Source organism: Cydia pomonella, chromosome 11, assembly GCF_033807575.1.
Source record: "Cydia pomonella isolate Wapato2018A chromosome 11, ilCydPomo1, whole genome shotgun sequence".
Classification (NCBI taxonomy): Eukaryota; Metazoa; Arthropoda; class Insecta; order Lepidoptera; family Tortricidae; genus Cydia; species Cydia pomonella.
The window spans coordinates 2,576,408-2,598,646 of NC_084713.1; the positions used below are offsets into that span (position 1 = coordinate 2,576,408).

The 22,239-nt window shown below is 37.4% G+C and overlaps 2 protein-coding genes across 3 annotated transcripts in view; both read left to right on the forward strand.

Annotated features, from left to right (window-relative positions):
- Positions 1-58: 58 nt before the first annotated feature.
- On the forward strand, positions 59-3,117 carry LOC133522640 (DALR anticodon-binding domain-containing protein 3). Its single transcript, XM_061858020.1, has 5 exons — positions 59-758; positions 1,060-1,247; positions 1,608-1,741; positions 2,033-2,203; positions 2,997-3,117. Exons 1-5 carry the CDS (start codon positions 64-66, stop codon positions 3,114-3,116), a joined length of 1,308 nt encoding a protein of 435 aa, XP_061714004.1. The 5' UTR covers positions 59-63; the 3' UTR covers position 3,117.
- Positions 3,118-3,560: 443 nt separating this feature from the next.
- LOC133522643 (max dimerization protein 1-like) overlaps positions 3,561-22,239 on the forward strand; it is a 528,219-nt gene continuing 509,540 nt past the window's right edge. The window contains exons 1-3 of one of the 2 annotated variants that reach the window (XM_061858026.1): positions 3,561-3,823; positions 3,954-4,047; positions 4,163-4,192. In XM_061858026.1, the coding sequence (XP_061714010.1) occupies positions 3,769-3,823; positions 3,954-4,047; positions 4,163-4,192 (179 nt within the window). In that variant the 5' untranslated portion in view covers positions 3,561-3,768. Of the gene's footprint in view, positions 3,824-3,938; positions 4,048-4,162; positions 4,193-22,239 lie in introns of both variants that reach the window. The other variant, XM_061858025.1, reaches the window with a different exon arrangement.

The window sequence follows — 22,239 nt, forward strand, 5'->3', positions numbered from 1 at the left end:
TGTAAACCCGGCTTTCAACGAAACTCAATCTTTCAATGTCACGGCACGTCAGCTGCGTCACAAATGTCACAAAAGCGTGTTCGCTATATGGAGACGGTTACTTTTACTAAAAAATTCACAAAAAAAATGATAGAAAACATTGTAGACACGTTCACTGATAGCGTTTTTTTGTTTCTAACTGGAGAAATCAGAGACGGGCAAGGATTGTTGGTAAAAAAACATTCTGAAAGTTTAAACGTACACGGCGACTTCAGCTTTCCAAATAAAGTGATATCCTGGCACGGTTACGTTGATGCCTCAAAGGCGAAAGAAAATGTTGATAGCTTGATGCAGTGCATTAAAAAATCTACAGAAGAATTAGTTCGTGAATCACAGAATTGGATCCTACAAGTAAACAAAGTGAAAGAACATAAAGACCGGATTCACTTATTTCTCGACCGCACAAAGTCCATTCGTATAGGATTGACAGAAGCCTTAAATACCGACGCCACGGTTATTAAAAGATTAAATGAAACACTTGATTCAGTTACCTGTGATCCACTTTGTAATGATGATAGCTTGACAACGCTTCGTTTGCAACATCTAACCAGAACTATACAGAATCTTTGTACATTGTGCGGAAATAAGACACGTATATTTGTAAGCTCAAAATCGTCCAGTATTTGCCCTGATGGTAGTAGAATGGTGCTATGTGGGGCTGTTGTTAATGCTAAAACAGGGAGCAAAGAAAATTCAGTTGATGGGAATGAATTTATAAGGTGAGTGAAAACTAAATAGACAAATTTAATTTTTAAGAAAAAAGTATAAAAAAGAAAGATAGGAAGATAAGGCTGATTGTTGAACATCTTTCATTTTTCATGCCAAAGGTAAATCTCGTCAAGTATATACCAATTCAAACCGGCCAGTGTAGACATGCCTCGGCCTAGGCAGCTTGCTTAGGCTTATTTTGTTGAATAAAATTGCACTTATTATAAATAGTTTCATCAGCATTGTGTGTACAAAGCAACATTTTCCAATCACAATCACATTATATTTAAAATGTTTATCATTTGTTTCCAGGCTCCGCCAAGATGAGATGACATTAATAGCTCAACACAAGTATGGAGTCAGGGTGTCCACAGACTCAAAATGGAGAGAGTTCATAGCTAGTCTTGGGGAATCTGCTGCCATATTTGAATTGCTTCAGACCAAACCTAGTAGCGCAGTCAAAATCAATTTTGACTGTTCTTCAACAGGGTCAAGTAAAGGTAAAGCCATTTATCGTATTTTAACCCTTACATGGTGAAGTGTAGGATTCAAATTGTCTCCAAATTTGTCACTGTTTTGTTTATTTATAATATTACCTAGTTCTTGCTGCAAGATTGGTTATTGGTGTGGCATGGTTCTTTTACAGAATTCTTCTGTACTATTGAAACAAACTCAAGTTTTTTTTTGCTAAAGGGCTGAGGAATCTGCCACATTAGCAGAGGATGCTGGTTCGATTCCAGTTCTGGGCCCAGGAGGTCTTGGTCATTTTTTCTTAGTATATGACATTTATTTCAGTTTACAATTCTTTTGTATCTTAGTGCCAATATTTTTAGTAATCCTCAACTATCACTTATTTTCAGGAGCTTCTTTCATTCTGTACAACTGCGCTAGGTTGGAGACTATTGTGCGGACATTTAATGAGAAAGTTGATGACGGAACTTACCCTCCTATATCAGACTTTGAACATACGGATTTTAACTTACTCACACAGGAAGTAATTACTGTTTTTGAATTCATTTTTATCAGTATCCTATACCATAATTTATTTATCTAGATTTATCATATTTGCTAACTTGGGATATTAGTAGGTAGACAGAAATGCAACTGGCTGTTTAGTCCAAGCACCATATGCTTATGATCTAAAGAAAGTTGGTGTTGAAACTTTTTGTAATATGCGATGCGATTGCATACCAAACCACGAAGTGAATTCCTGGCATTAGATTAATCATAACCAATATCAATTTTTTCTCCTGATCAATTTCATTTAGTTAATTTATGATTTCAGGATGAATGGAGCTTAATATTCAACTACGTAATGGGGTTCCCATCTCTCATAAATAACTCCATGGATGTAGGAGAAACTACATGCGAATTCCGTCCGCACCAGATCTGCAGCTTTTTATGCTCCATGGTCAGAGTGTTCAGCCAATACTACAGGAGAGTTAGGATACTAACAGTATGTTGACCTATGTACTTTGGATATTAAGGTCAATGTGGGGAGAGATATAACGTTTTTGTTTGGGAACATTGTTTTTGTTTGGGCAGGAACTCTCGTATTTATATATGTACGTGAGAAAGACAGAGAGAAAGGAAGAGTTTCGCTTCTTCTGCTCAACCGCATCGCATCGCTATGCATGTAGACGATCTTACCCGATAAATGGTCTTCTCCACATTGATCTTAAATAAAATCATAGTTTTATTGAGCGCAGTGTTACGACAGGTTTACTCTATCGTACACAGCTATAATTGGCTATTAATATTTAGTGATCATCCAAGAAAATAGTTGGGACGATCATGGCCATCATGGGGTAAAGCATTCAAACGGTTTCTAATTAGCCAGGTCCACACAGAGCGAGCATACGGTCTGTGTGGACCCGCCTATTAAGGTGTTCTGTACTGGACCATTAATATGTCATAAATATGAATTTATTTGGTTGTATTCCTCTGTTTTCTATACAATTAACCCTTTAAACGTCAACGATGCCTGAAGTCGATCAGTGCTGTAGGGCCCTTGTTAGTGCCAACAACTAATTTAGTTTTGTAATTGGCGTGTGAGAAATGTAATATGCAATGAAATAATGGCGACCAATGTAAAAACCGTTAAAAAACATCATGCACTTTCATGTACATATCTTATAGAAATCCTATTGATTTTGTGATTTATGGGAAGTATTCAAGAAAATTGCTCATTACGAAGCTTTCTGAATGTTTAATTTCGTTTAATAATCTCTAATACTTCTTTGTTACAGAAGCCAAGAAAGCATCTGTTGCCAGTTTTGTACGCCAGAATCCACATGTTAAAAACATTGAACGAGACCCTCAAGATATGCTTGAAAATATTAAATATTAAAAGTGTTACGCAAATGTAAATCTGTTGCCTTTTATTGACGCCCCATAAGTCCGTAGCCATTGTACCGGCGAAATTATAATTTTAAATTATTTTATTGTATCCGTCCCCTTTGTCCAAAAGCTGTAAGCCGCTAATGAGTGTAAACTGCTTAGGAAATGGAGATTAACTGTGTTCGCCAAATATATCATAAAGCATCTAAGGCGGTTTATGTAGCCGGTCAAACGCTGTGCCCTACGAACGTTACGAATTATTACTAAATCGTTGGAGTTAAACCAATCGTCCCTGTTAGCCTGCAGTTGAGTGCACTTCAATGCACAGCCGACATACAGCACAATGAATACATGCAAATAGAACTTGTTCAATATACCACTTCAGCAGCGCATAGAAAAAAAATGTTTTGTTTGGAAACACAAAGTTCACGTGATTGACCCAGGTATTTTATTGTGGGCATTGCCGCGTCGCGATTGGCGCTGGCGGCTCGAGCGCGCACGAACGTCGCCGACTAATCACGAAGCGGTTTACACGGTCGCGCGTCCCAACTCGTCTAGTGTGTTTTTGACATCGGTGAACGCAGTCGTGAACTTCGGAGCGGACCGATATACTTTTTATTTATAGTTAATCGAATAAGTCGTGTGACGTTCGTGAATACCTGTGTAACCCGGGATATAAATATGAGTATTGCTGCACTCATCCAAGCTGCTGAATATCTCGAAAGGCGAGACAGAGGTGAATTGGATTTTCTTTGTTTGAATTGTCAATCGAGTGCAGTAGACGCACACGTCAACATGGCTCCCGTCTATTTTTGCCGTGTCGTAATCAGCTGATTTTGACGGAATGGCAGTTTTCTTTGTTGCAGAAGCGGAACACGGATATGCGTTGAACCTGCCGGTGTACGAGGAGACCCGCTCGGGCGGGAGACGGCCGAAGACCAAGAAGTCGCAGGGCAGCAGGTGAGCGCCGACAGTGCTAGTGCAGTGTATACGTGATCTAATTAGTGGAGAGTTTCTCTCGCGTGATAGGCAAGTGTCGCCGTGGCCGGTTACAAATGTATGTTTTTTGTTCCAGGACCACTCATAACGAGTTGGAAAAGAACAGGTTAGTGGAGTTTTCCTTACTTATATCAGTGCCGCGGCCGGGAGGCTGGTCTATGCTCGCCGCGTGCCGGCTTGCAGTGCGTCTATGGCGCGTGGCGTATTGACCTTGGCAGACTAGACGAAGGAAAGAGTGCAAGCCGAGTAATGAGTCGCGGGTGGGGCGAGTGACGCCTGTAACCCATTTGGCAGCACTGTCACGGGCAGTTACGTCACCTCGGAGTTGGGTTCTGATCTTCCTCAATCGTCACTAACCAGCGTGGGGAGATGAATGAAACAAACCGGCAAGCTATCTGTGCTCGCGAATCGGCAGTTTTTCATTGAGGTTCAGCCTTCTACAACACATCATGCCATGATTAATTACTAGTGCCTAGTTAGTTTCTATAGCATTCGTAACAGCCGTACGGAAACAATACGTGTAGTATATGCGGCTATGCTTAGGTAACGTGCGGTTACTGACGTGTCAACAGCATAGAACTGCTGTTTAGATAGTTAGTAAGTCAGTGTGAGATTAGTTTCCGTCCATTGTTGGAACATAAGCCTCCTTTCATGCCATTCCAATCCTGCACTAATCACACGGCCGCTGCGGGCCCTGTAATGTCATTGATTCATCTGACTCTCCCTTTGTGACTTACACAATTCTCTAACCTCTTTGTTTCGGTTGCATTCCTGTTGCCCGTTTCCGTCCTTCGCTTTGTAAAATTTAGGGCCCTTTGCCCCTTTCTTTATCATGAGAACTCGTTATCTTTGATTATGATTACGTTAGCTCGAGAATGTTACGGTGTTTAGTTTAACAGGTATGTTAAGTGTTCATTTACTAATAGCCGAGAAATTTAAAATAGGTAGGCTAGGTTGAGATAGTAAAGGAGTATATGGTTTTGTATTGGATATAAATTGAAGGGTTTATACTTAGTTACTTACATATTAATTAGTAGATAGGTCAATTTCCAGTGAAAACGAACGTAAAATGAACACTGACGAAAACTTTAGGTATCTATAAATACACTAATTCTAATATTTATTTACTAGAAAGAACACTAGGAGATGTTGGTTAAAAACGGCGGTAAAGTTAACGACAGCGTTTTTTTTTAACAATTATGGCCCGAATGCGAGTCCTTTAAGCCAGCTTTTTTTTCAATATTGACATAACCATAGATAAACTTATTCATAGTTCAACCACAGACAACACAATAGAAAAAGTGACGGTGCATACAGTTTTAAAATTTTACATATTTATTACATTGATGAGTGTGTCAATACACGTGACCACAAATCTGACATTTATTGAGTCTGTCCCGGTTACAAGCGGTTTTTATGATATGTATTAAAACACAAGTTACGTACCATGCTCCGCTCATAAAACAGATATTTTTTTTAAATTTTCTCCAAGGTCAGAACTGCACTTCATTTCAACGTCAGTGCTTGAAAATAGGTGCCTAATTAACGCTTGTAAATAACTCCACACTAAGGTCGTTTATTGCAATTCTGTTGTAGATAACGCTGTAATTAATTTATCTTTCGATCTTACACGAGTGATGAATTTACGTTTTTTATAATGTAGTTGAGGTACCTAGCAACAAGTTTTATTCTTCTTTTTAACAAATATTGCGTTTAGGATTTTTTACGTAGAAATGGCTGGATGTTCTTTGAGGAATTCGCAAAAAGAATTATCAAGTTCTTAATCTCGGCTACTTTCATATTTAATTTGACAAGGGCACGTGGAAGCTCGTGATAATGCTGGAAGCTTGAATTCATATTTTTAGCGTAACTTCTACTAAGAATTCGTGGCACGTATAACCAACAAAGTTTATAATACTTTTAGAATGTTGACTGAAAATTCTCTGAGCCATGAGATTAATATCATCCTGTCCGACGACTTCTAAAAACTAAAGTGACAAATGCACTTTTTGCGGTCTAGATATTTCTAATTTTGTTAGAAATTTGTGTACAAAACGAATGAATCTACAAAGCTAAGCAAAGATTATTATTATTATAAAATAATTTTGGTAATCCTTTATAAAATTTAAGTAAGCTGGTATTAATGCCGACGTAAAATTAATTACCTACTAATTATTGTTTTCAAGCAAAACTATGTTTATTAGTTTTATTACTTACTAAGGTCTGATGGGTTTTCAAGATAGTTATCATCAATTGAAATAAGTATTACGTCTATAGGTTTATACTTATAGGTAATGAACGTTATTTCTTCGTAACGTAGGTACGTGATTGATGGTTACTCTATGTCACTTAAATGCTCCATTCTATAAAAGATTTTCTTGAAAGGCGGGGTTTTATAGACATAATGCGTGCGAAAATAACGTGCATTTCCGTCATGATAGACGCGTAGGTACTTTCTCCGTGAAATGGAACGCTAGAATGGCAGGTACATTACATATAGCAGTTGGTAATTCGGAATACGTCGCGGTATAAATTATATGGAGAAATTGTCGAGAAAAGAATTTTTGATATTTTCTTGCTTGCATCTGGCTTTGCGTTGACGTTACTAAGTGGAATGGTTTACAATGGAAAGGTATTTATCGAAAGCGGTAAAGAATGTTGAGCGGACTCTTACGCTCCCTCTTAATGTTAGAGAGATAACGATAAAAAAAGGTGTTTTTGTTTTTTAATACATGATTGTTGAGCGGTGAGATTTGCGTGCAATCTTCAGAACACTTGAAATATGCACTCACGTATGCTCGCCACTCGATACGCTATTCGTATTTATATCGATTTATATGTAAGCTAGCCATACATTTTTGATGCAAATCTCGGAAGCGGCGGATATGATGCATCCGAGCAAAAAATATGCTTCCACCGCCTGTTTTTGCATGTTTTCTGTTCATTATCAGATAAATAAACACGTTAAAACGTAACAAGACCAGGAGGAAATGTGACAATACATTGTCACATTTCAAACAAACTGAAAACATTGGCGTCACAATCATCTATCTATGCATATTTTACAAGTAGAAGGTATTTTTTGTTTCATTATGGAACGCATTTCTTATCTATCAGCATTTAAAATCACGTTAGATATCTACCATATTGAGAAAGATATTGGAATATTTCCGTAATTGTACTTCCGTGTAAATAATTTTTAAATGTTTATTTTTCTATAAGTATAAATCGTGAATATATGTAGTTTGAGATATCCGATAACGTATTGTTCTGGACCGAATTGGATCATGCGGGCGGTATTATAGGTATTAGTTTAGCAGGCTGGTTGTTTTTGGTTAATATATTTCAGTAAATTTAGTAGGAAAATTGTTTGTGCGGGATTTTAGTTGAATACCAATTAAAAAATATAGCAATTTTACCTGTTGTGAATAATGTTGTGTAAGGTATAGTGAAAAATAGTAGGTATTAAGCCCATAATGAGCATTAAGTAATAACGATGCATCTATGAAAACAATTTACATACTTACTTATATCTTAAATTATTTTTATTATGTCGTTATCTTGTAACTCCAATGCAGCTGATCTTCGCCAAACATTAACCCCCTTATTCATAAACGTGTACTAAAATTACGATGCCGCTGATCATCGTTTGTCCCTTTCCGACGTATTGGTATGATGGAAAGGGACAAACGATCATCAGCGGCATCGTAACTTTAGTACACGTTTATGAATAAGGGGGTAAGTGATTAAAAAAAACCCTTCTCATACCAATTACTAATGATGTTATGTAAATAATATTGTTATTACATACCTAAAGCTATATTTGAAGGATGAAATTACGTAATTTATTAAAATATCTTCAATGCTACTTTGAACCTTTTTAAAATCATTGATGAATGAATTAAATACATATTTGCTCTGTAGTAAATCTTTTTGTAATAAAAACAAATGTGTTATAATCCTCTCAGAAGGCGCTGCAATCATTTAGGTTCCAACTGACAGGCAAGACCAATTTCTTAAAGAACTCTACGCTCATGACAATAATTCCTCAGACATTCACATGTTTGTGTCACTTGCACATTCGTACCTATTATGTTTTGCTAATTGAGCTTACAATAAATATAATTATCTGATAATCTTAGAAAAAACTACTAGCATGTTAACAGACAGCGGAGAATATGAAGCATAATCTACAGTCAGTTGGAATGGAACCCATTTGAAGCGCCCTCTGTAGTGAGCAATTGGGAGTTTAAAACCCCATTTCCGCTGCAGAGGAAAACATAATCCCCACAATCACATACGGCTCTTATCAGCTAATGTCCGTGCATTACATTTGCAAATTCACTTTGAAATTGTTTTAATCGTGAGACTGTCCGTATGGCGACCAACGCATGGCCGCCCCGCATGTAGCGCAGCGTGCGAACCGCACTTAACCACGCCAGTTTGTTGGTTATCTTGTCTAGCACCGTCCCTCTCTGCCGCGAATGCATTGTTTGATTTCCGAACGCAATTACATATTTAAGCAAATTGGCAAGTGAGAGCTGCTCTATGTTTACAGCATTGTATAATTTCCGAACGCAACTATTTGAACGTGAACAAATAGGTTATATCCGTGCGAGTTGTTTTTATGCATGGACATTGCTTTAATGAACAATTAATACAGATTTGAAGTCATTGAGTAGGTTTTTTTATGCCTAATCAATATCACGTGCATTGTTTTATGAAATTGAATGGTTAACATTTTTTCTCTGTGGTTAATAGAAATCATCACAACGGCAACTTTATTCTCACATGATTAGGTTAAAAATAGTCGTTGCATATTCACATATAGGTTTTCTTTGAGTTTATCACCGTTGCATTATGATGCAGGCGTATTGAATGTTAAAACGGGCGGTGTTTGATCAGCCAATCTGTCTGAATAGACGAGCTTTACGTAACCAGTGACGCTACAGCTCGCATGCCCGCCTGCACGAATGCGAGTGATTTTGCCAATACATACTTGCATGTTATAAATACGTCGTTATTATGTAAATTTGAACGCGCCCGCAATGTGTTGATTGATTTGTGCTCTAGATACCAATTATTTATCTACATTTGGTTACTTTGCATGCAAAGGTTCTACTAATAAGGAAATTATAGGTTTTAATTTATGGAAAACGACTGTAACAAAACGGATATGGACTATTAACTTTTTAAACGCGTTGAAAACTTAAAATTCTAATCTATTACCTCGTTACGCTAAAAAACTTGTCTATGGTAAATAAAAAAGGAAATTACGGGTTCATCACGGCTGTCATGTGATAGCATTCAGTACCTAAGCTCTTCGCCTACTTAGCACTATCGGCTATTAGCATATTAGTGGCGATAAAAATGCTAAAATACTAGAAAACGTGTTCTTACACTTTGTCCAATGCCTGGCAAGCCTTATGCAAGCGACAGGCTCATCAATTCAATTTATGTGGGGTTAGCTGTAATGCAGAAAGAAATACTGTCAATTAAAGTATCATTAATTCGCATATCACGTGATGTATAATGTTGCCATTGCTTGGAATAGATTGTTCTTACTCTCAATAAGGTTACCGCAAGTAAAAATAAATTTTTTGATGTAATTTTATAGTTTGGTCTAGGACTGTGTTATTTCAAACATAGACGAGGAGAATCGTCATATCACTCATATCTTTGTCTTACTAGTACCCATAAGAAAGGGATGACTACAATTTTCCAGGTTCTTACTGACAAGTTCTGTTTGCCAGCCTATAATTGCTTGTAGAGTTATTGAAAAGCCGTCGTGGAATAAGAACAAGGTATCCGAATATTATTTTGACTGAATTTAATGAACTTGCGTATTTATTTTAAACAGCAACTATTATAACCTTGATTATGTAACTCGTCGCCCTTATTTACTGTGCTTGGCAACGCCACGACCTCTGTTCGACTCCGTGCCGACCTGGTACCGCGTCATGTCGTCACTTTTCTATTCATTTCAATTACTTTAGGGTCGTCTAGCGTCGGGCCATAGTCACTTGTACTTCTATTTACTCTATTGGTAAAAAATATCTATGGATTTACAGTACCTAGAGTCTGTTCAGAAAAAAACGTGGAATGTATGGGGCCCCATACATTCCACGACTCTTTTCTTTCCGCACAGACTATCCATAGTCCAGAATACTACAACTATAAGTATGGTCCACATGTAATTAAGTATTAATCTTGTTTTCTACATTTTCTGCGTTTGTTCTCTCATAAACCACAAAGGCTTTCTACCACAGAAGGGTCTTTATGCTTCAAGTGCAATAAGGACGTTTCTATCTGAAATTCCAACAGAAATTCTGATAGAAACGTCCTTATTGCAGATGAAGCATAAGGATAAGGATCCTTCTCTGATGAGATAAAATATTATATTATAACATCGTAGACAGCAGTTATTTTTAGACAATTTCTATTTTATATATCGTATAACGAGTAGATAACTTGACCGCGACGTCATTTGCTAGTGTTTTTATATAATTATATACCTCTATATAGTGGCATCATCGAAAAAAGAAACTTATTTGACTAGTAGTCAAATACCCTATTAGTTTTGGATCATAAGTTCCCAACTTTTATCAAGATTTTGGCCTTTAAGTAGTTGGACGATTTTACGGTATCTACTTTTTGTGATAGTTATTTATAGAATACGTTTTTGAGGCCGCTTTTCGTAACCACAATCGGCCTCAAACGTCGGGATTTTCAAAATTACTACGCGACATAATCTGTTCATATTACCTTATTCTATTGATTCTGCCGAGCAAATTATTGATTTATCCGTATAGATTTCGTTCTGTAAATAATTGACTCTCAAAATATACCCTACAACTTACACCAATTCTAGCTAGCTTGCCTCTGTAAACACATTATACATCCAAACATACTATTTATATTACTTTCCAGTTTTCTTGTCAATAAAGCTCGTCCGTTACAACACGGGAACTATATTACAAACCTTTATGTACCTTCACACTAACCACCAGTGGACCTTATTTTCTATGCAATAAGGTTTATAAATATTCACTTAGCATTGTAGAGGCAAAACTCAGGGACTCGTATAATATTGTCACAAAGTGGAGCCTGGACAAAAGGTCCGAGTCGCCTTGTACGGTATTTGCCTTGCCCGATGCCTGCCTCCCACGGGATTTCACGAGTCTACTGGAATAGAAATTCAAGCTGTTATGCAGTTATATAGCTATTTTATTAGATATAAAGACAGGCAGGTAGGGTATAAGGTGGGTTTATGGAGACAAAAAAATTATAAAGCTAGCTAGAGTTGCCCCACAGACTTTTATCTGTTAAGTACCAACTGTGCGATCCTACTAGAGTTGGACCAAGGTAAGCTTGTACAAACTTTTTAATGAAATAGTTCAAATACTGTAGGAACACCCCGTTATTTTAAGATTAGAAACCTTTAAAGTAGTGATAATCTTTTTTCCTCCAAAATTAAATCTGAGTAACTATGCATTGAGTTATAGTGTCGTTTACGTTTTATTGTACTCCAATATTAGATATCATAGGAACCCTAGCATTTAGGAAGAAAAAAATATTTAGATTTCTTTATTTCACGATGAAAATTACACTATAAATTTGCTACATTCGTCAAAAGTATGTTTATCTTCTCATCATGATCGTCAAACATTACATTATAAATTAAAAATAATAAAATTAAAATTAATTGTCTCTTAATAAGGATCGTCATGTGCAAAGAAAAAACCAAAAATAATAAAAACGGAGTATAGAAGTATCCGCAATAATAGTGTAATTTCTATAAAAATAGGACGTTTATTATGGTTGTCAAATTCAGTGCACGCTGGCTTGTTCCGACTATATTTTTTTTTTATCTATACCGTAATTCAGGTTATTGTAGCCGAAAACTGCAACAATAGTCAAATTTTTAGCCATCATTATCACTAGAATAGAATTATATTGCATCTGATACGTTGCGATACTAAGTATATATTTAGTTTTAGAGCACATCGGTTCAGGGTTGATAAGAAATATTTGTATAGCAAACATGTCCATAATTAACGAAAATAAATAATACGTAATATGTCCTCGTTATCTATCACAAACCTTTGTTTTAGAGTACAATACAAGTTTCTATATTATGTACAGTATTGTTGTTCTCTCTAATGATAGTAAAATGCGCAGGCAATATTTTCTTTCGGAAATATGTTCATTATTTGCAACAGCATTGCCTATCATTAGCATATTATCATTTACGATTTCTCGAAACGCACCGTCCTCATTATAATGTTTGCGGCTAACATGAAATGAAACAATGAAATCATAGTTGCATTTGCATGCAGTGCTTATTACTAGTGGGAACGTGGGCATAGAGCGTTGAGCGCTGAGTGCTGAGCATTGAGTGTTGAGCGCTGAGCAAATGACAGTGTTGGGCTGTTTAGGTGCCGCTTTCGCAGCGTTCGCAGAACTCTGGGCATACGGTGGTTGAACCTGTGTGTGACCGCTTTCAGTGCGATGTCGATTTGATTTTACCTATTCGAATTAAACTAAGCTGGCAGATATTAAACGGTGCCTTAAAACCCCAACAATAGTCTACAAGTTCAATACATGATGTATCACAACATTCACAACACAACCAATATTATTTTCGTTTTGTGGCCCATGGGGCCTAGCCAAGATGATAATCGTTTGCAGAAAATGAAACGAAACGATTATCTCTCTATTACTCTTCCATATTAGTGCGATAAAGACAGATAGCGTTTCGTTTCGTATCTCTGCAAATGCTTGGCCAGGCCCCACACGGCACACGCACACGGCACACGGGTAATTTGTTAGTATTTACTATATTCATGGTCTCTACGATATATTTGGTGGCTTATAACTTCAACATACACTTTCCTTCCTTATCCAAATATGTATAAAAAAAATATTGACATTTGTTTAATCCGTCCGTTTTACTGTTATACTGGTATTTAAATTGCGGAAAATTAACCAATTTCCAAGTAGTTATCGGGAATATTTCAATTTATAACGACATGTTATAACGAAATCGGACGAAATGTGGTTTTCCTCCGGCATACTCGTAGTAACCTAATATTTTTTGTTGGTTCGATATTCGACAATGTCGACGTCACTTCTTATTTATCTTAGGTCTGAGTATCGGAGAAGGTATACCGATTAAGATAAATAATTTTGCAATAAAAGTTTCTTTGAGTTGCAGATAAAGTATGGTGGTTATTTAAAGCTATTAAGTACGTAAAAGTAGCCGCTAAAAGTGTCGAGAACCTAGTAGGTTACTAGTGCTAAAAATAAAGGAACGAAAATGATTAAATAAAATCTATCAAACTGAGACCGCCGGCGTGAGCCGCGGGCGCGTTATCCACATTTTATCTCTTACGTAACTTTCTATAAAAACTTTATCGCCATAAAAGCAAAATATACTTACACAGGCGTTTAGCGCGCCTTGCTAAGAGCTACACATTAAGCGCAATGGCCTACAAAGGTTGTTAAATAAACGCCAACATTTTACCGAGCAACAAGACGGGACATGAGTTATTTCTTTTTTATTTCAAATCACGAATATGGTCGTAAATAGGGCCTTTTTATGGCGTATCATCTGTAGGTTACGATTGTTAGTGGAATAAAAGATCGATCGCGTATATCAGGATATGGCGTTTTATGTTGGATATCCTGTATTACAGGATCGATAAAGATAACTAATTTCTGAGCAACGCTCGATTGTTGTGAGATTGTTTATTATGTTTCCTGCCTGTCCTGTCGATGTCGCTCTACGTGCCTTACTTCTTTAAGTTTGTTTGTAGAACTGCAAAGGTGTGTAGTCTAGAGTGGAAACACTGCAGACAATGTATCTAGCCTAGTGGTTGGCTGCAGACAAAACATGCGAGCAGGTTTACATTTATAATAATAGTGTTTATGTTGGATTCGAGTGCCAATGACTTTCAGAAACCTTTAAACGGTTGCCGTGTTTGCACTAATACTTGCTTAAACACGTTTTAAATCTTAAGTCAAACGGATAAGGTTGTGAATTGTTTAAATGTTACGCTACGCACATCTAAATGTGCCAAGAGTTCATGGGAAAGCGCGAGCGTCGGCCATTTTTCTCGCTCGAAAGGCAAAGGGACTGCATCTTCAATGTCTTTTCCTTATTTGTCTGTGTTTAGTATGCGCGCGGACTTTCGAGATGATGCTTAACCTAGAAAAGTGCACCTTGAGAGAGAACGTGAATGCTGGTGTATTTTCAACGTAAGACAATCCTCTTAGCTTAAACGCATACTTGAAAAGAAAAATAGATTCTAACGTTTATCGTTGCGGTATCGCTAGCAAAGTTGCGGTTCTACACGAGAGAGCAAATTGGCGATAGCGATGGCGGTCTTTATTCACTTTGTTTTTGCGTTTTTCCTAAATCATATTACATTTCTATTTTGGAGCGTAATGGGAAATGAAACGCTTGGTTTCCGGTTATACAAACGATATTGGGGGAAAACTAAGAAATCTTACTGCAAAACCTAGTGTTCATCATCAGCTTAGGACCTTATTCCAAATGCCTACTTGCCTAGATAGAATGAACGATGAAAACTCTGGCCGGTAAAATGAGCATCCAATTTTTAAATAACATTTGATTATCAGTATTGCATCTCACCCGCATTGGTGCCTCGTGCACGTTACCTGTACACGAGCATGTGAACCTCCAACTGTCTCATGACTAATTGATATCGATCGTACGTAGCTGCACCGGAACGGCACCCGCTCACCTTGACTTTAGGCGTTCAGTTTTTGTGCCCTCCCGTTCGAAATCGCAAGTGAACGGACTGCACCGCGCCGGCCTTGCCGCTTTTTTTCTCGTTACGATATTCGGCAGCCGAATGACGTAATACACTTAGGCTAATATTGTGCAAATTGATCCGACGGGAAGATTTGCAAATTGAACTCGCCACGTGTATCGCCTTTTCTCAGAGGCGCTATTTTCTAAGCGTGACTGAAGAGTGAAATGTAATTTAATTCATTGCAAATCAAACTCGTTTCAGTGGTTTTGTGACGCGATCGTTCACCGCTAGGACCGGAGGTCGCGTTTGGCGTGCCAGTGATCACTTAAATCGCTATATAAATTAGGTTGTTCTATTAACTTCATTCTAATGAAGCTACATTTTGTTTTAAACGATTTTCTGGTCGATTTTGCGTTGCGTCGGTGTCGGTACGCACCTCGATTGTTGTGTAAAGGTTGTTTCTGGTTATAAATTCTCTAGCAGTAGTTAACGGAGCGCGAGAGGCCCCGGCGGGGGGCGGTGCGGGGCGAGGTAATCACGCCGCACTGGCTAGCGCCTTGATTACTACTATTGTCTTGAGGAAATCCTCGCTTCTTCACCAACGCCTTTGTCCCGTCTCTCCCATTAATTGAACGAATCTAAAAAAGCGTTCGAGCGAATTCCGCACCGTTCCGAAACGGATGAGCGCGATAGTTTCACAATCGATCACTTAAATCGGCATCCGTCACTAAGGAAATGAATCCGGGAATCCATTATGCAAACGACCCTAAAATTAATGGGGAATTTGGACGGAATTGATCCATTGGATGTAGTGATTGGAACGCGAACCCCTTCATAATTCGGGGTTCGAAAGTTCCCGAACACGCGAAGGTTAGCGATGATTTGATATCCGCCGATCTAAACCGAAAGGTCGCATTCGCGCTCGAATATAACCTGAACTTAAAGCATTTTAGATTAGACATGCAACATTCGAGCGTTATCCGTGAATGTTAATTGGGTTGCATACGGACACGGACTGCAGCAAAGATTCGAATTTAGATCCTTCAGTCAGCCGTCAAGATAAGTGAATAGTGCTGCCCTCACGCCGTCAATCAATACGAGCCTCCGCTAACGAAATAACAAGCAGATAAAGTAAAACGGACTCGCTACTCGAGTAAAGAACCTACGCGGCTCCCGGCCTACCTTGCCCATTGATATTCAGAAAGTAAATAGTTACTTTGTAGCAACTGGCTTCGACGTCGTTATAGAATATCGCTTGAAAGCTTTCCTATTTTAGTATTTCCGTTGGTTCGATTTGAATTTCGTACGTAAATGCAATCTGTCTTTGAATGCCATTTGCCAGTGTCAGCGCGGTTTCGCGTTTAGTAAATACGAAATGGTTTGAAGCGTATCATCAATAAATATTTAAAGCATGGTTTCTATCTATACTATAGTCACATCTGTTATTGCGTCCAAGTGGTTTAAACCTTTTGAATCATCACATAACATCTTTTTGTTAAATCGTCATTCAAAAGTCTTGTATAGTCTGTCTAATGGCGCTTAAAGCTTGTCACGGTTACAATTACAATACTTAAGACTAATTCCTTCCTTTTTGTCGTAATTATCCATTCCGTATAAGGCTGGTGCGGTGTTTCAACGTCGCGTGGGCCTTTAGTGAGCCTTGAAAACTTCCACAGCTCTTTTCAAACAGAAAGCAGTAAGTGTATCAAGTCCATACACTCTTACCACCTTTTTCAAGTTAGAATAATTGTATAGCGGTGCCGTCTCTGCCAGGTGTCGTCATATTAGAACTCGGTTAATGTTTGGAGTGAGTGACTCTCCGATTTTAGGAAGATTAAACGCCGTGAACTGGGCGGGGGTTCGTTGGTTCGTGCCCGTAAGAGGATTACTACCAAATTGGATTGCTAGAAAAACGGAACGAAACTTTTGAATCGCTTAAAGACTGGTGAACTGTAATTATTTACTGGGAGTATTTCGAACTTGTTATTTTGATGGCCCGCTAAATAAAATGTACAAGATATTGAATTAACTTTTGCCCCCGGCGAACAAGAGGAATTTAGTCAAAAGGACTGGGACTGCGAACTGCCGGAGTTCGACCGCACGCAAAAACTTTCCCATTGAAATGGAGAGAGGACATCTATTAATATCTTCTCTGTGAATAGGTGCTTTCATAGCTACTAAAGTAAAGCAATTAGGAATCATCACGTAAGTATCCCTACTAATAGGATAAATACGTTTGTCTGTCTGTTATACCTATTGACTTTTAAACCGCTGTACCGATTTAGACCAATTTTGGCATGAAGATTAATTGATAGAATTGAGTTCCGGGGACGGACATAAGATAGTATTTATTTTATTTATTTAACCTTTATTGCATAAAAAATCCTGAAACTACAGTCGACGTCATAAATATTTATAAGTACATTTTTTGCATGTTTAGAGTTACGTACCCAAAAGGTAAAATGGGGCCTTATTACTAAGACTCCGCTGTTCGTCCGTCTGTCCGTCTGTTTGTCTGTCACCAGGCTGTATGTCATGAACCGTGATAGTTAGACAGTTGAAATTTTCACAGATGACATATTTCTGTTGCCCCTATAACAACATATACTAAAAACAAAATAAAATAAATATTTTAGGAGGCTCCCATACAACAGACATGCTGATTTTTTTGCCATTTTTATAGCTAATGGTACGGAACCCTTCGTGCGCGAGTCCGACTCGCACTCGTTTTATTCGCGCGAACAGAATAAAATGTAATGTATAAAAACTAAAATACAATTAAAAATATTAGCCTTTTTAGGGTTCTGTAGTCAACTAGGAACCCTTATAGTTTCGCCATGTCCGTCTGTCTGTCTGTTTGTCCGAGGCTTTGCTCCGTGGTCGTTAGTGCTAGAAAGCTGAAATTTGGCATAGATATATAAATCAATAAAGCCGACAAAGTCGTACAATAAAATCTAAAAATTTAATTTTTTTTAGGGTACTTCCCCTACACGTAAAGTGGCGGTGAAAATTTTTTTTGCTTCAACCCTACAGTGTGGGATATCATTGGAAAGGTCTTTCAAAATTAATAGGGGTCTTCAACAAACATTTCTTGATAAAGTGAATATATTCGGAGATAATTGCTCCGAAAGAAAAAAAAATGTGTCCCCCCCCTCTAACTTTTAAACCATAGGTCCAAAAAATATGAAAAAAATCATGGAAGTAGAGCTCAAGAAAAACATTAAATGAAAACTATAGCGGACATGATCAGTTTAGCTGTTTTTGAGTTATCGCAAAAAGTTTCCCCTTCATAGTAAAAAGACTTACTTTAATTAGGTACTGATTATGCAAATTTGCCTATTTGTTTAACTCGCGTGAAAGGTACCGTTTCATCCCTTGGTTAACAATTTACTACACTTTAAGCTCCAGTTTAGCTTATTGTGACGGAAGAGTAACTACGGAACCCTACACTGAGCATGGCCCGACATGCTCTTGGCCGGTTTTTTTTAGATTGAATATAGTGTGTAGTAGATATAAATATTACTTATGCCAGAATTGCCAAACATTGATTTCGCAAAAATTCTTAATATTGGTCTGCGCAAACCATGCCTAAACGCATGTTTCGCGACCGCCTAAAATCTTAAATAAGCTATCAAACACCTTAGTATAATGATATAACTCCACAATGGTATGTTTTTATGTTCTAGTTAGGCGAGCGCGGGTATTTATGAGCCCATAAAATATGAAGTGCACCTGTGGCGGTTCCGGCTTACTTTAATATACCGCTTTGACGAAGATAGTAATTGGTGTAAATATTTGAGTGTCTTCAAAGGCGTGAAGTTTACAGGAATGTTAGAGGGGTTCTTAATGACACTTACAAATTGTATACACCATGTATAGCACATAAGGTGGACGGAAAATGGAGATTTACTCTCAGCTCGGAACCGGTATTGAAAATAGCGGTAAATACCGGTTTATTTCGGTTTTACTCCGAACTTTCATAAGAACGCGAACGTTTTAAGAACTTTATTGTAACATTCTAACCTAAATAAACCGGTTTATTCGACGAGCCACGAGACGGCCGGCCGGCCTGGTGGTGTGCCGCCAAGAACTTTATGGAAATGTTCTCCTGAAAACCGGTTTTATGAACGTAACGAAATTAAAAGATTTTGTGCCAAGTACATGATAATGGTTTGGAAATTTAAACGGTTTCCTAGCCTTGGATTTACTAATAAAATCTCTATGAATAAAATCTTTAACTTTTCATGTTCACTTTGCTATTACATCTGATGAATCACATTTTTATATTTTCTTAATACAAATGCCAATAATTTAGTTTGAATCTGAATGTACCACTTTATTTTTGCCTTTTTCAATCAAAACGGTTACTTATTGTCGGTTATCATTATCAATAAGTCGCTACTGCTGTACAATTAAATTATAAATCGACTTCACCAGCAACTGTCAATGAATTGCCTGAAAATGTCACATTTATGTAAGGTATTTTATGAAAAGAAAGTAACTGACAAGATGACAGGTGTCAGAAAAGTATGGAAGAATAACTGCCTTCACATTGGATGCCGCACCCGCTCTGATGTGCCAGCGGGACAGCGGATATACATACATATAGCGCTGTTTCTTTCACACTGGAGCGGCGTGTGGATCCACATCAGTGTGATAACTGATAACCGAGCAAGAAAGAGATGCTTATAATAGATAACATCTTGTCTTTGTCTGGTTGTAATATTTATGTATTTAAGACGTTAGCCAGCTGAGATAAGCTAACGTTATCTTAATTGCGTCAATAATTAGTCGTACACGTAACAATAACGTATGAGTTTACGTTACTCCTAGTTTAGACGTAAGTTTACGTCCTCTTGGACGTATATATTGTGCTCTTGGCGTACATTGTTGTGTTCAGTCACAGATCATGTACGTAATAGACGAAACATGTAACGTAAAACCATTTAACTATAGTTCAATACTACTTCTAAGGTTCACAAGTTCAGCACTTAATTAAGTACCAATAGCAGTGTTTAACTATAGATCTAGGTGTTTCTGTCATTATGAACTATGTTGCCTGAGAACTGATTTAAATAATGTCACACCTAAACCAAGATATTCGTGTTAGTTTTGGATACAGTTGGGAGATTTTGGACTAAAGCAGGGGGGAAATTTTGGACTATAGCAGCGTTCGAGCGTTCTTGGCTCCGTTCGGCTCAGCGTTGCTACGAGCAATTATAAGGGTTGGCAAAACCGGACGTTCCTTTGCGTGCACATTCACAAATAAGATAATGACTTGAATTTTGACAACCGTAAATAGTCGAAAGGGAAAACGTGATTTGTCCATGAATTGCTGTCAAACTTCGGTTTGGAGGAAGTTTCCTTTTCGGTACGGTAGTACTATTATTTACTCGGTGGCTGTAGTTGGGTGGTATTACGGTAAGGCAACTCGAGCTCACTGCGCTCAGGCGTTCTATTATTTTAGTATGAACCGAATAATAATATCAGTTATGTCCACGTTAATGATCTGTGCGTGCGTATTTAGATTGTCGGATCAGATGGATATGTCTGTCTGTGGCACCGTAGCTCTCAAACAGATGTACTGATTTCAATGCATTTTTACGTGAAAGCTAGTTTTTTTGCGGTGTTCTTAGCTGTATGTGATAGAAATCGATCCAGCAGTTTGAAGAGTATCCGCTCTTTCCCATAATGATGTAAGGCATTTTTGGCATAAAATGGTTTGAAATCTTATGATTAGCGTAGGGGTTTATTTTTAATTTAATAGTTATACTTGAAAATCTCATATTTAAGTAAGTAAGTAAGTAAATATTCATTATTGCACCACAAAGAAAACCAATTTAAAAAACAGATTTACAATGTAAAGAAAGGTAGCAACAGGCGGTCTTATCGCTGTAAGCGATCTCTTCCAAACAACCTTAGGGTAGCAGGATATAAAGAACAGTAAGTTTTTAGAACAGGTAGTGCACGAATGAATTAGAGGAATAGGAAAATTACACATACATCAAGCAGACAGTACATACAGTACATTTACAATTTAAATAAACATATAAATATAACAATACAAACTACATATTTCCCACTGATATTTAGTAATTAACTAGTTTTTTATGTACGCTAAAATTACTACTTACTAATTTTGGATTAAGTACTTACAATTCACAATGATGACGTAACCGATTGGTTGTGCTCACATTATAGGAATAAAACGACTGTGAGGTGTCTATATGGAGCAGTCTATAGGCTTACCCAATTGTATATAGCAAGTAATGTATTCTCTACGGAGAATTGGCTCGCTTGCGTTGAATTATCTAGTCTAGTGAGTTTCAGGAATTGCGAGCGGATGTTTTAAGAGGTTATGTTTTGTTGATTATAAAGATAAACACGAATTTGGCAACATTGTATGCGGAGATCGTGTGTTATCTAATTTGTTACGTCTCTAAAGTTGATAATATGTTGACAAGAGTTCAAATATTATTCATCAATATTATATTTATAGTATGTATGTGTATGTATATGTATGTATGTGTGTCTTATATTTCTGGTGTGTATGTATGTGATATAGGTAGTTTATAAGTATATTCGTTTGCTTTTCTTTTTAATTCATTGACTTTTTTTTCTCTCTCTGCACCAATTGTAAGTGTCTCTGTTTGGCCCTATGGTTGACTGGTAGAGAATGCCATTTGGCATTAAGTCTGCCATTTGTACATTGTTGTATAAATTTTATGCAATAATGTGTCATTATCAAAAAAAAGGTACTACATTGTCGCTTGCCATAAGGACGCTCTAATGTGTTAATCGTTTACAGATACAAGCAAATTGTATCTTTATGGAAAGCGACAAAGTGATACCTTTTGATTGAGAATGTCACATATGTAGTCGTTAAGGTACAGCAGGCTCAGAAAACGGAGTTTTTGAAATGTCGTAGCACTATTTTAGTTCATAATACGGTTGCCGAAATTTAATTAGCAATCTTGAGGCCTGTCTCTAGGGACTTCAGCGAATCGAATCCTGACTTTTTGTCTTTTGTTCGATAAAAAAAATCAATCACATAGGTCCAATTATTAATAATAAAAAAAAAAAAAAAAAAATTAGAAAATAATTTCTAAAAAACCGGCCAAGTGCGAGGCGGGCTCGCCCATCGAGGGCTCCGTACTTTTTAGTATATGTTGTAAATCTGTGAAAATTGCAACTGTCTAAGTATCACGGTTCATGATGACAGACGGGCAGACAGACGGACGGACAGCGGAGATTTAGTAATAGGGTCCCGTTTTACCCTGTGGGTACGGTACCCTAAAAATGAGCAATATTATGCTTGAGGAAACTCGCGATTACGTTTATATTATGAAAACGGACTAAACACTAAAAATTA

Bases quoted from the DNA above. Each gene is read 5' to 3' on its own strand.
- LOC133522640 (XM_061858020.1), top strand. From the start codon at position 64: ATGTCACAAAAGCGTGTTCGCTATATGGAGACGGTTACTTTTACTAAA. The intron at 1,742-2,032 runs GTAATTACTGTT...TTATGATTTCAG, and splicing joins TTAACTTACTCACACAGGAA to GATGAATGGAGCTTAATATT. The intron at 2,204-2,996 runs GTATGTTGACCT...TCTTTGTTACAG, and splicing joins GGAGAGTTAGGATACTAACA to AAGCCAAGAAAGCATCTGTT.